At 38.0% G+C, this 14,587-nt stretch overlaps 1 protein-coding gene across 4 annotated transcripts in view; it reads right to left on the bottom strand.

The window, feature by feature from the left end:
* The window catches only part of ubr5 (ubiquitin protein ligase E3 component n-recognin 5), a 66,945-nt gene that overhangs the window by 4,556 nt on the left and 47,802 nt on the right, over nt 1-14,587 (bottom strand). For 2 of the 4 annotated variants that reach the window (XM_062063707.1, XM_062063709.1), the window contains exons 42-50: nt 12,349-12,422; nt 12,100-12,272; nt 8,690-8,839; nt 8,174-8,391; nt 5,408-5,528; nt 4,809-5,181; nt 4,596-4,683; nt 4,350-4,494; nt 3,907-4,037 (exon numbers count right to left, since the gene is read on the bottom strand). In XM_062063707.1, coding sequence (XP_061919691.1) covers nt 3,907-4,037; nt 4,350-4,494; nt 4,596-4,683; nt 4,809-5,181; nt 5,408-5,528; nt 8,174-8,391; nt 8,690-8,839; nt 12,100-12,272; nt 12,349-12,422 — 1,473 coding nt within the window. The remainder of the gene's footprint in view (nt 1-3,906; nt 4,038-4,349; nt 4,495-4,595; nt 4,684-4,808; nt 5,182-5,407; nt 5,529-8,173; nt 8,392-8,689; nt 8,840-12,099; nt 12,273-12,348; nt 12,423-14,587) is intronic. The other 2 variants (XM_062063708.1, XM_062063710.1) reach the window with 1 other exon arrangement.

The raw sequence follows: 14,587 nt of genomic DNA, 5'->3' as shown, positions 1-14,587 counted from the left end.
CTTTGGCTAAGATAGTAAAGTCTGCGTACTGCAAAGGAAAGCGCACCACCTTCATCTCAAGCAATTCCAAGCAGACAGGCGGTCACAGCGCTCAGGAAAAGCACTCAGTGAAAGGCCGACATTGCACACCACGGGGAATAAGAGTAATATGGGAAGCTACTTGATAAACCATCACCCCGAAAATATATTGGAAGCAGCGAGGCTAAACATCAATTTGTAATGTATTTACATTATTAAAAGTGAAATTGGCAGCTAACTTTTCAGAGAAACAGCATTTTCCAAACACTAAAGTACATCTCAGAAAGTAAAACTCAAAAGACACTAAACTGAACATTGTTTTTTACACTTATTATGCTGGATGTTTACATTATCACTTTAGAGACACTCAACTATAAGTGTTTTTAAAAATATTTTCTTAAAACAATGGATGTTCTTGGACAATTCTTTGCACTTAAAATGTTTGTAGTAATATATATGATTACAAAATTTGAGCATTATGTTTTTGTTCAATTACAGTAAGTGTTTATCCTAAACATTCCTGCTAATTCATACTATGGCATTTTTACCAAGTCTTATTTAATTTGGACATATACCACAATAATATTGTACCGTGACGTTAATACCAAGACAATATCATACTGTGAGATTTTGATATTGTTACATCCCTAATAGATTTTGTTTTACAGAATATCTTCAAACTACTTTCTGACTGTCTCTTTAGGATGCGTAATTTTGTGGGCGGTCTTGTTTACGTGGCTCCGCATCGACTGTCTTCTCCCCGTCATCCACGCTGTAGTTTTTAGTGTTTCCATATGGCATCTACTTGTAGATATAAGTTAAAACTAAGGCTGTACGGTATACCGGTACAAATAAAGCACTGCAATATGAATTAAAAATGGTACTATACTGCTTCTGAAAAATACTGGTATTTTTTCCTCCGCCGGGTACAATGCTGGTAAAAACAAGTAGGGGAGTGTGGAGATAGAAAAGGAAGAATGGATGCATTTTGGCTTAAAAACTAACGATAAAGTTGAAGCCATAAACACTGAAGCACCACTCTGCAAGAGGTGCTTAGCTCTTGCTCTTGTTAACTAGCTATCATATAACGTCCATCCGCAGTCGGTAGTGTTTTAGCTACTTCTAAATCAATAATCCTCGCCATCATGGCGACACAAACTACGTTTCTTACAAATATCATCCCTGCAGGACAAGAAATAGCTAAACATGCTTCACCACACTGTAGGAGGATACAATAGCTAACAGCAAGCTAGCGCTCCTGAATATAAACAAATGCCATGAGTGGGTCTACATACAGACATCGACTGTAACGACACCAAGTACAAGAGCCATATATAGTTGATACTACAATGATTACGTCGATATTTTTATTATCACAAAATCTTTTATCTTTCTCATTGTTTATAAACCCATTAATTCAATCCCAGGACACAGGAGAACTTTAATTATGACCAATGTAAGACCCTATAACTACTTGGTATTCGATTTATACCTAAATTTATAGTATCAACCAAGACTTATGTAAAGGATCAAAGAGAAGAATAACTGATAATTTCATTTGAACAGAAGTATAGATAGAACATGTTAAAATAAAAAGTAAGCAGATATTAACAGTAAATGAACAAGTAGAATCAATTTTCTACCGCTTGTCGCTCATAATTTTGACAAAATAATACAATCATAAAATTACAATATGTTACTGCATACATCAGCAGCCAATTACGAGCCTTTGTTTGCTTACTAACTACTAAAAGAGAAGTTGTCTGGTATGTTTACTATCTTATTTTTGCCAAAATTCGTATTTGATTGCAATAGGAAATGTATGTTTAATGTATCATAAATGTATGTATCATGTATAATTTTTTGTTCAAATAAAGCCAATAATAAAATGCTTTGTGGGGCACTTTATTTTGTATCCAATGTATCGAAATACATTTTGGTACCGGTACCAAAATTTTAATATTGGAACAACTCTAGTTAGAAATATATGGTACTTTATATTATACATAGCAACAGCGAAGGATATTTGTTTTGCCATTGAGTGCAGTGACAATGAGGTTGCAATGAGGATATTACACATCCAGTTTGCACCCTTTGGTAGAAGAAAAGAGGTATGTGGCTTCAACTGTTAGGGGTATGTCATTTATTCCACTTTAATGAGCTACAAGTGTTTGTGATGCTTTAATTTAATGATAAATTACACAACATAAATACAATAATCTCACTGAGAGGAGATTTCCATCATAAATAAAGCACAATTGAAATGTTTCAAGTCATATTCGTTAAACAAATATCTCACCTCTTTTTGTCAGTAGTTTTCATAGTGATGAAAGTTGGAGACCTGCTCTATCATAAAGCTGATTGATTGATTGAGACTTTTATTAGTAGGTTGCACAGTGAAGTACATATTCCGTACAATTGACCACTAAATGGTAACACCCGAATAAGTTTTTTAACTTGTTTAAGTCGGGGTCCAGCTGCACAATGAATGTATTCTGTTTTAAGTTAAGCAGGACACACCCCTGTTAAAGAAATATGTTTATTTTTTATAAAGTTAAGCAGGAAATATTTCTATTTAAGACAAAAAAACAAAAAATGTGCACTTAATTCTTACTGTACTTACTGTCACCAAGTTTTGAACAAATCAATGATATGCAGTTCAGTAAAACATTTAGAAAACATTCCCATATGACATTCTGACTACAAAATTGCATTTGTTTACAAATAGTTTTTTTTTTTAATAAGAAAATGTTATTTATGCAAGCAAATAACCTGTGATTAATCACAGAATTAGAGTGTGATTTATCTGATTAAAAAATTAATCGTTTGACAGCCATCGTATAGTGCTGTCAAACAATTAAAATATTTAATCGCGATAATTGCATTGTTCAGTCAACTCAAAATTAATCGTGATTAATACGATACAATTTTGCATCATTAGTAAGTGTACCCTAGACAGATAATTTTCAAGTTTTAACACAATGACTGGACAAATAATTTGCTTTAACAAAATGTGTTTTAAACATTATGCTTTTTAAACGGCTCAAAACAAAAAAGACAAACACGCTTTTTTTGAAAAAATGCAGTGCCTTGGCGTGTCTTGCCAGATTTTGTATTTTGTTGGAATATTAAATTTGTATTCCTACTTTAGAAGCACTTGCATTAATTGGCGGAGCAGTTTCATGCATTAATAACACAAAATGTAGATTTTTACGATCATGCTTTGATTATTAAAGATGTTTGCTAATGTAATGTGATATTTCTACCTGAATAAATGCTGATATTCTGTACATCACATGTTGTACAAGTTAATGGTCTTCATATAGCTGCATGGCAATGTTTTAACCTTTTCTATTTATCAATAAAATGTAATATTCAGCCTGCTAATCATTCTGTAATTGAGGACTCGACCACGACATGTTATAACATATTATATAACCTCTCAGGCTGGCTGCTGTAATCTAACTCTGCCCACTCTGCTTTTTGCCTTGTCTGCTTCTGGAGCTGATGTGACATAGATTACCGTAATAACCCGTATCTCACTCAATGGTGCAGATTCCAGCCATTGGAATACTCTCTATAGTTCAAGACTTACTTTAATTTGAAAAATGCACTGCACATCATATTGGCGGCTCCAGTTTCAATGGTAAAGGTTTTAAAAAAATAATTTGGAGACGCCAGGAGGGCCAGGTTGAAAAGCTTAACGGGCCACACATGGCACTCGGGCAGTAAATTGCCCATGCCTGCCTTAAGTGATAGTAATGTTTTTTGAGAGAGAGAGAAAAAAAAAAGAATAAGTAAAATATAAACAACCAACTAAAAAGTATGTGATGTAATACAGTGAGTGCTGGTTGCTAGGCTTAGCTGGTCTGCTAAATGTATTCTAACCTTCCATGTGCAATGAGCAGCTCCATAGCCTCTTCTACTCTGGCTCTGAGAGAATCCTCACTGGCCAACAGCAGCAATAGTTGCGCAGGGGACAGCTCCAGCAACATGCCTGTAATTTTACTAGCAAAAGCCTGCAAAGACAGAACAGCAAGTCTTAGTATAGTCTACGAGTCATCATATGAAAATAAAGGCACACAAATGAGTTTAATACATTAAGCTTTCACGTCCTTGTTGATAAACTACTGTCAAATGAATTGCATTAACTAAACATAGTTCTTCTAAAGCGGTGTGCCGTGAGAGATCAAGGTGAATTGTGGGAAATTATCAAATGTATTTAAATAACGTATCTTTGTTCATTTTGTTATGTTCCTTAATATAAGCATGTTTCGAATCAACTGAACTATTACCATCACCATAAATGAACACAAGCGCTTATACCCTACCGGTTGCATTGCATGAACACGCGGATAGAGTCTTTCTCCCAAGGCTTGTCTGTGGGCAGGCAGGGGGTCTGGCTCATCACTGGGGTTGCCCTCAGATGATGGCCTGAACGGCCTTGTGTCTATGGACAGTTGTCTCCGAGAGTCTCTGGAAAATACCAAGACAGACAATACATTGACAGTATTATCTAGCAAAAGCCACATTGTTGGCTTATTTAAAAAGAGGAACATATATAGTTGGGAGTTCACCTGTCTCGATCCCTCCTGGATCCAGCCCTTAGACCTCCACTTCTCCTTTCCCTTTCCCGGTCTCTGTTTCTCAAACGCTGCATTAGGTCTACATAACACACAAAAGGTTTACTTTGAAGTATGTTTTCATTTGAAATCTTAAATTAAATTATCAGTTTGCAAGATTGAAGTCAAGTTCCAAAAATACAGTATAGTTTCTTTGTAATTTCATACTTGAATTGTAATCGTGATGACACGTACTGCTGGCCTGCATGCCCTTGCTGACACTCTGGACGCAGTCCAAATTGGGAAGCTTGTCATTAGAAAGGAGTGCCAGCGCAATGGCTGTGTAGAAGCTGCGGGCCACACCACTGCCCTCGCCAGGCTCATCTTTAAAGGTGACTTTTACTCTGTGTACAGCCATCGGGGTGGTAGTGCAGCGTCTGCCAAAGTGAGTGTTGAGCTGACGCATGGTCTGTTGTATTAGTTGGTCTCTATCCCGATCAACTTCCAAGGCCAAGTCTCGGGATTGCAGATTTCTTAACTTCTCCATTTCTCGACGGAACTTTGATTCTTTCACCTCAAAGCCACCAAGCTCAGTGAGGATCTAAAAAAAGAAAGAAACAAAAAAGGAAAAGACACACATGATTAACTTGGAAAGTTACACTGAATGACCACAACTTTATGACTACTGGTACAAACTATTGAACATTTCTGACTTTACAAAATATGAAAATGTCTAGTTTTGACACTCTCAAGACGTGTATATTGTTGTATACATTTTTGCTCTTTTACTTGGCTAAATAACGAGACCCAAATATTACAAAAATTACCGATCCTGGCTCAGCTCCAACATCCTCCATGAAGACACGACCAAAAAGTTCCAATGAAAGACGCCAGCGTCCAAGCAGCATGTCATGTGAGATCATCATCCCCATGAAACTACAGTGAGGTCTGCACACAGTAAGGCAACAAGGGGCATCAACGTTTAGTCAATTACCATATAATAAATACATTAAATCTTACTACGTGGAATAGCTAGTTATCATTAAGGGTGTCCCAGTCCGATACCAGCAAAATTACATCGGCTTATATCTAAAATTTCATATAAGTGTTTCGACTTGTGCAAAGCTCGACAGACAGTTAACATCTAAATGTTCTCCAATGAGCACACAAGGCTGGTTCTTTCTTGTGTTTTAGTGAGGTCATTTACAGAAGATAAACATTGTAGGCTATAGACAAATTGGAGGTAGCAACTACACAGCAGCTAAGCTGACAATAGCACACAATCTAAACATTTGTAATGACAATATTGCAGTCTAATACACCACATTTGTCAATAAAAGAAGTGTCAGTTATTGATGCATATTAAGAGCACAGACCACCACGCCCTACCTCCTAATAGCAAAAAGATACAAATCACCCCCATAGTTTAATCACTTGTTCCATATCCCATTTCTGACATTTCCTGAAAGTTTATTCAAAATGTGTCCATAGCTTTTTGAGGTATTTTTAGCAGAGCCAATTACATTTTGTGAAGCCTCTTGTCAGTCATTGACTGTCTTTATCTGTGTGTGTGGAGGCAGGGCCACAAGCATACACACACACTAGGGTTGTACGGTATACCGGTACTAATAAAGTACCGCAATACAAATTATTTGAAATTTGTACTACATTGCCTTAGAAAAATACCAGTAGTTCTTTCATCTGAATGCCGCTTTGCGGTGGTGACTACAGAGCGTAGCGCATGTTGAGTGTGTCAAAACGCACACACTATGGCCATACAAGCAATAACATATTGGAGAGGAAGAATGGCAAAAAAAAAACGACAATTCTATTAAGTCAATAAAGAGGGTGTGTGAAGTGCAATATGGATGTATATGGGCTTCAAAACTAACTAAGGTGATTCCTTAAACAGGGGGGCGCCCTGCTGCAAGTGCTGCTTTAAAACACGCTTCGCCAAATGTGGCGATTAGTATTATCATCGTTGCCTAGGTAAACATTTAAATAATAAGCATTCAGAGCTGCACAAGGAGTTATAAAGAGTGACAGGTAATAATGTAGTTGTTACAGCCGTCCTGCTCCGGTCCAGACCGTAGTCGAGGAGCCCAGGGCAGACACTCCTTCCAATGAGTATGCTGAGCTCCGCTTTCGGGTCAGAATGACGAGGCCATTGATTCGTGACAATATGGTTGCTTTATTATTAGTTTTGCAGGACAAAACCGGACCCGTTCATCATTCTACTGCGCAGTGTACTCATCTCTCTCTTTACTTGCACACTCACTGACGTCACTCAGGCAACCCATTGCCATTCTCGCAAAAACACATACACTACTCTCAGCTCCCCTACTGTACACATGTAGATACGTAGACACGCACACAGCTGCTTGGCTTGATGCCAAATATTAGCAGAGTTAAGACCGTCCATCTACCGTCAACTAATGCAGGTTAAATGACTGCAATTTGGAACAAATTTACTACAATTGGTTTTATCTTTAACAAATGTGTGTTTTACCTGCTACATGTCCTATCTGTACATTTATCCATTGTTTTATTTTTAGTATTTACAAATAATTGTATTTTTTTTAAAGCACAGACCAGGCGTGGCAACCATAAATCATGAAGCATTTAATATGTCCAAAGCTTTTTATTATATTCTAATCTAATCCTTGATTATGGCAGACTATATGTAATATGGAAAATTGTAAATTGTTCTTTGAGTGCAACAAGAAAAGCCCAATGTGTTTAATGCCCTTTAATTTATATTTTACCTTGTAAAATTGTTATTGGAGTGTAATAGGAAACATATGTTATTGTATTGTAAGATTTTCTGTTAAAATAAAACCAATTTTGATATTATTCGTAGTTCCCTTTATTTGGAAATGTATCGATATACATTTTGGTATCGGACCAACCCTAACACACACACAGAAGTTGAAGCTCATAATGTTAACGTCAGAACTCAGTTGAAATTATCCGGATCAGCACAAAACAAAATGACTTGCTCTTTATCCCATTTCGCACATTTCCTGAAATTTCGATGAAAATAACTTGCGTAACTTTTTATTTTTCTATAGGTGAATGAAATCAAATCTGCCCAGATCTTATTTTGTTATTTTGCTAACTGACTGGCAGACAAACCAATGGAAACTATCACATGACCTCTGGGTGGCGGTAAGGTACGTGCCCACATCATTCAACCTACTGTATCATGGGCTTAACTTAATTAAATATTTTGTCCACTAAATCTCCCCAAAAAACTCCACAATTATCAATCCATTTCAATTTAAAAATATAAATCCATTCCAATGGTTATTATTAAACAGTAAGTGTTTTCATACCTACTATTGTTCTGAGTAATTTCACTTAATCAAGCCCTTTCTATCATTCCACGCTACAAAGTATAACTTGTGCTGATATTGTACTGGTAAATATCTGTATCGTATCGGAAATGAAAACGTATCAGGACACCTCTAAGTATTATTACAGCGTTAGCATTACACAGACATTTTAACGTTGGTATGTCCCTGAATAGTGACAATTAAACAATGTCAATGTTTTGCACATTAATTATATTTAGTTAGCAAACTGTTTGCAACCTGAATGACGGGAGAGGAGGTCCATCACTTTCAGTGAGGCCAATCTCAGCTAGCAGGCTGCTCTTCAGCTGAGCAGCAAGGTCATGGGGTGAAGGACCAGCTTTTGAGGCTTCTATTTCCTGGTTTGCTAGTGGTTGGTCCTCAGAGCTTTGCTGAGAAGTCTCCATACTCATTACATTCTTCAGGTTGGCCGAGTAAGACATCTTAGTGGGAAGGACCTGTGGTTAATGGAAATCAAATTCAGGTCAACATTCTGTAGGTGTCAAAATAACAGAGTTAGGATGAAAGAATGGAAATGGTTACACAGCACACAAAATAATTAAGCTGCAGAAGCTGTATTCTAATATTCATTTGAATTGTGAGCAACACCACTAATCATATCCATTAGTCTTTCTAGCCAACATTCCTAATGCTTTACTAGAGCAATGAGCATAAGAGAAAGGAAATTATTTCCATTACATGTAACTATTAGAACACAGCTACAACCATATTTTTGAATGAAGATGGGTGGTATACCTGTGAGGGGGAGGGTAGAGAGGAGCCCAAGTTTACCTCCAGGCAGTTCCTGTCTGCGCTTGCCTCAGCCAGGCCTTTAGTTGCCAGGTAAGAAGATGAGTACAAACCCTGAGAGGGTCGCCCAAACAGATCCTCCTTCCTCGCATTAGGCTGAAAAAGTAGTAGTGTAACAAAAACATATGTAACTACAAATGGAAAATACCTTAATGGTGTACACAAAATCACAAACTGTAGCCCCAAAACTTGAACAAATTAGTTTCTTAACTTCATTTGGGGCTATTTCTGATGTCCCAAAGAATGAAGGCAGCATGATAAGCATTGAACCAAACACGGAACTTTGAGGTTAGGTTTCAATGCAAAACAAGAAAGCTGAATGCAATGCATGTTTGCAAAGCTGCTATACAGAGAGGCGGAACGTCGTGGACTACAATACAAATACAGATTCATTTAGTGACCTCTGCTGCAGATGTAATCCCAGCGTCTATGTTTTAAACTACTTGCTCGTCCAGCAGATACCAGCAATGACAGCGGCATCAAAAACAGTGAAAACCAGCTACTCCAACTGTTATGAGGCAATTCATCATTAATAGTAAACTCTTGAAGCTGTTGCCACTTCAGTGGATGCTGGAAAAAATAGGGACAGGTAAGGCTTTTTTGTTGTTGCACAGCTAGCCTACTTCATTTGTGCTGTTTATAAATGTATACATTCCTATAAAAGGATATGCAGATCGATCGGCCACCGGATGGTATCGGCCTATTATTGGAAAAAAGTGTGAATAAGGCATTAATTGGCTAAGTAATGCTTTTCAATGCTGATCACAAACACCGATCCTCTCTGGCTGAGAGGCGGCGAGCAGCTAAATAAGTGTCTCCATACACATTGTGCAGCCGCTGTCCTAGACTAATAATCACCTTCATTACGGTGAATAAACAGCCTCTTAGTATCTTAAGTACCATTATCAAGTATCATTATCACTGCAGGACAAGGCTAAATATGTTACACAGAGCAAGCCAGGAGTACAGCCCTTTGAGACACTTGTGATTTAGGGCTATATAAATAAACATTGATTGATTGATTGATATAATAGCTAAGCTAGGCTAGCTTTAAATGACACCAATAACTAAGTACTTAGTAAACTTTAAGAATTGTTTATGGAACCATGTTACAGCAGAAAAAAAGCAATTACTTTAAATTAACAAATATATTAATAAGAGGATAATATAAAAACAACAACTGTTGGTGTGTCAGCATTGTTGCAGTCAGTACACAAGTAAATTAAAGTACCAATGATTGTCACACACACACACACACACACACACACACACACACACACACACACACACACACACACACACACACACACACACACACACACACACACACACACACACACACACACACACACACACACACACACACACACACACACACACACACACACACACACACACACACACACTAGGTGTGGTGAGATTATCCTCTGCATTCGACCCATCACCCTCACCCCCTGGGAGGTGAGGGGAGCAGCAGCGGTGGCTGCACCCAGGAATAATTTTTGGTGATTTAACCCCCAATTCCAACCCTTGATGGTGAGTGCCAAGCAGGGAGGTAATGTGTCCCTATTTTATAGTCTTTGGTATGACTCGGCTGGGGTTTGAACTCACGACCTACCGATCTCAGGGCGGACACTAACCACTAGGCCACTGAGGTGGATTCAAAAATTAGTGGTGTCAATATCAAGGGTAGTATCAGTATATTTATTTTCTCAAACAATATTTTAATTGTTTTTGTTAATGTTTACAAAAGGTGGAAATAATTCCATGGACACAGGAGGGCAAAAACCAAAGAGTTTAAATGAGTCGCAGACAGTAGTTTTTGTTTAGTTATTGAGTACTATTGACTTTGTTTCGCTTAAACAATTGCATGTAATAAAAGAGAATAAGTAACTAGTTTAGATACTGTGTTGATTATTGTTAAACTTTCAATAGCACTCACCATAAAGAAATAAAAAAATGTACTGTTAATGCATGTAATTGTATCTCACTCATTGTTGATCGGAATCGACAGCACAAAACCTATACCTAATTCCTACATATCATTCTTGCGTGTTGAGAGGCTTATTACACCCTCATATGAAACAAAAATTATAATGATTAATGATATTGAAGCAAACACTCTGTAGTGATGGTATCAGAATAGTATTGGTCTCGGCTATTATCCAAATTCAGGTACAATGTTAGATTGGATCAGAGAAGAAAAAAGTGGATCAATGCATCCCAAGTGACGTCACATTACACACTTAGTTTAAATACTTTTATTTTCAAGTAATATTCTAAAAGGTGACTACCTTCCACCAAAGTCACAGACTAAGTTTCCATGCACGGAATTAGAGTTCTCAAATAGCTGTAGTTAATTTATTTTGTATTTTCACACTTAAATGTGAACTCCCAATAGACACTCTAGTGCAACTATTGGTCATATGCCATGTGCCTACCGCACACTGGGGGTGGGGTGGGGTGGGGTGGGGGGGGGGGGGGGCGCCTATTTCCTTTTCCATAATGTATTGCTTCTCAGATTGAGCTATGATGTCACACTTAACAAGTTATCTCATCACAAGTCAACAGCCCAGCTCTTGTTTTAACTGATGCCCACTGTAATATTGGCACAGATTAGAAATATGAAGTTCTCAGATTGAGCTATAATGTCACACTTAACAAGTTATCTCATCACAAGTCAACAGCCCAGCTCTTGTTTTAACTGATGCCCGCTGTAATATTGGCACAGATTAGAAATATGAAGTCTCTTATGGCTATGTTGATGTTAAATAGCAGACAACATCAAAAAATGGTCTTAGATTGCGCTACGAACATGACACTACTACCAAGAATGACTCGGAGCAGTTATGTGTCCAAAGCAAAAAAAAAGACTGGCAGGGGAAGAGTTGTTTAAGAAATTTTTGGACAGAGAATGGAAAGAAAACTTTAAAATGTCTCAGAGTTCATTCAAAATGCTCTGTGGTTTGATAGATGGAGTTTTACAACCAAAGGAAAATACAGTTTGTGCCCCAATACCACTCCAGAAAGTTGCTATTGGTGTGGACAAGCTTGCCAATTGTGCGAGATATTGCTCACCAGTTTGGAGTGCACTAATGCAGCGTGAAGAGGTTTGTGTACACTTTATCCTTTGCTTTGTAATATACCTGCTTCATTCTCTTCCTTCTTACTCGTCTTTAGTTCAGGAGTCCGAATGAAGCCAGTAGAATGCTTCTTTGAGCCAAATTATTGGAGAAATCCGACTAATTTAGTGCATGGAAACATAGTTTCTGGTTAGATACTTGTGTCTTAACTTAAGTATTGATTTCAAGTGCTTTATACAAGACTGCTTATGACCTTGCAGCTACAACTCTCACCTGCAGGAGGTGGGGCTGGTCTGCTAGTGGTATAGCCTCAGCCAAAGGAACATCAAAGGGGTTGGGTGGAATGCAGCCCAAGAAAGTCATGGAGTCCGAGCGACGGAAGAAAGGGTGATTTTGACCGGTTTCAGCAGGAGCAGCATCTTCGTCTTTGTCTTGTAGAGTCGAACCTGCAGTGAGACAAAGAAAGACACTGTTAAACACAAATTGAACACTGATTTTAAATGTAGCAGTCATCGAGCATACTTTGATTGGTGTCCTCATCATTTTCATGTTCTGAATCCTCATTGTCCAAACCCAATTCCAAAATCTCTCGATTCCTAGGAAAAGATTAATATGAACAGGAAATGTGTCAAAGTTAGGTAACTTTTCTTTAATGGTTAAAAAAAGACCCCTATAGAGCAAGTGCATACCATAAAGTAATGACACCTTTTTAAAAATGAATTTTATATTTTTTGTAAACAATTTTGTTTTTTGTATATAATATTTTACAGTGAAAACTCGATTTACGATCCCCTCTATTTACAAATGCGCAAATCCTTCATTCAGTCATTCATTTTGTGTCATGCCTGTAGGCACAAAGGAGGGCGCTGCATTTTTGGAGAGGCAGAGCCCTCCACGTCACTTGCTGCCCAGCACACTACTGGTCACTCCTCAGCGCTTCAGCCTTTGTGCCTTTTGTGTGTTTTTCCCTTTTTAAAAGTTTTGTCTATTTTGCTACAGTGCATCCTGAAAGTATTCACAGTGCTTCACTTTTTCTACATGTTATGTTACAGCCTAGTACCAGAATGGAATACATTCGTCAGTGCACAGCCATTTTCAGATTTCTCCAGAGAAATCGGATTCAAATCTGGGCTCTGGCTGGGCCACGCAGGAGCACTTATAGAGTTGTCCTGAAGCCATTCCTTTGACATCTTGGTTGTGTGCTTAAGGTTGTTGTCCTGCTAAAAGATATATGTTACCCCAGTCTGAGTTCAAGAGCACTGTGGAGACTATTTTCATCCATGATGTGTCTCTACATTGCTGCATTCATCTTTTCCTGTATCCTGACTCGTCTCTGAGTACCCGCCGCTGAAAAAACATCCTCACAGCATGCTGCTGCCACCACCATGCTTCACTGTAGGAAAGGTATCGGCTTGGTGATGAGTGGTGCCTGGTTTCCTCCAAACATGGTGCCTGGCATTCACGCCAAAGAGTTCATTCGTTATCTCATAAGACCAGAGAATTTTTTTTCTCAGGTGCATTTTGGCAAACTTTTACAAAGGAATGGCTTCTTTCTGGCCGCTATAACATACAGGCCTGATTGGTGGATTGCTGCAGAGATGGTTGTCCTTCTGTAAAGTTGTCCTCTCTCCACAGAAAAATGCTGTAGCTCTGACATTGTGACCATCGGGTTCTTGGTCACATCCCTGATTGGGGCTCTTCTCACCCAATCGCTCAGTTTAGACGGCCGGCCAGCTCTAGGAAGAGTCATGGTGGTTCTAAATTTCTTACATTTACGGATATCTGCTGCCTTGAAGGCAGCAGATATTTTTTTGTACCCTTCCCTAAATTTGTGCTTCGAGACAATCCTGTCTCGGAGATCTAAAGACAATTCCTTCAACTTAATTTTTGGTTTATGCTCTGCAATGCACTGTTAAGTGTGGGACTTTGTATACAGTATGGACAGGTATCTGCCTTTCCAAATCATGTCCAACTAAACTCCTGTCCAACTAAAGTCCACAGGTGGACTTCAATTAAGCTTTAGGAACATCTCAAGGATGATGAGTTGAAACAGGATGCCCCTGAGCTCACTTTTGAGCTTCATGGCAAAAGCAGTTAATACTTGTGTAGATGTGATTTTTTTTTTTTTAATTATTTTTATTAACTTTGCAAAACTTTCTAAAAACGTTTTCATATTGTCATTATGGGTCTATTGTGTATAGAATTCTGATGGCAAAATAAATGTATTCAATTTCAGAAAAAGGCTGTAACATTACAAAATGTAGAAAAAGTGAAGCATTGTGAATACTTTCAAGATGCATTATGAGTCACAAAAAGACAACAGATCAGCGTGGAAAGGAGGTAATCGCTGCGGAATAAAAAAATTAAAATAAAGACTTTTAGGAGAACATTAATGGCACTCACAAGTATGGAGACTTGACAAAGCAGGCTTTGTACCACAGCAAGTTTGAATTGGACTTTTCTGGAAAAAGATGCACGCCTCAGCACTCCGTTCTACTTGTCTGTGCTCCTTTCTAGCCAACTACTCCTTCGCCGACAATGGATAGTAAGTGGATTTTTATTTTTTAATTGTTTATTATTGTAGCTATATCGTTGTTAAAGTTTAGGGATTTTTGTGATTTCTGATCATTTGTGTGGGCACATACGTGTGTGTGTGTGCGCATATTGACAGAGCAGCACATACAGCAGCTTGTGGTTTGGGCTTGTTAATAAAGAGAAAGTTGATCTATCTATCACCCCTTTGTTATGTTTGTTTAATATA

Source organism: Entelurus aequoreus, linkage group LG11 (genome assembly GCF_033978785.1).
Source record: "Entelurus aequoreus isolate RoL-2023_Sb linkage group LG11, RoL_Eaeq_v1.1, whole genome shotgun sequence".
Classification (NCBI taxonomy): Eukaryota; Metazoa; Chordata; class Actinopteri; order Syngnathiformes; family Syngnathidae; genus Entelurus; species Entelurus aequoreus.
Note: the sequence above shows the minus strand (reverse complement) of the source record. Positions and strands in the feature narration are given on the sequence as shown.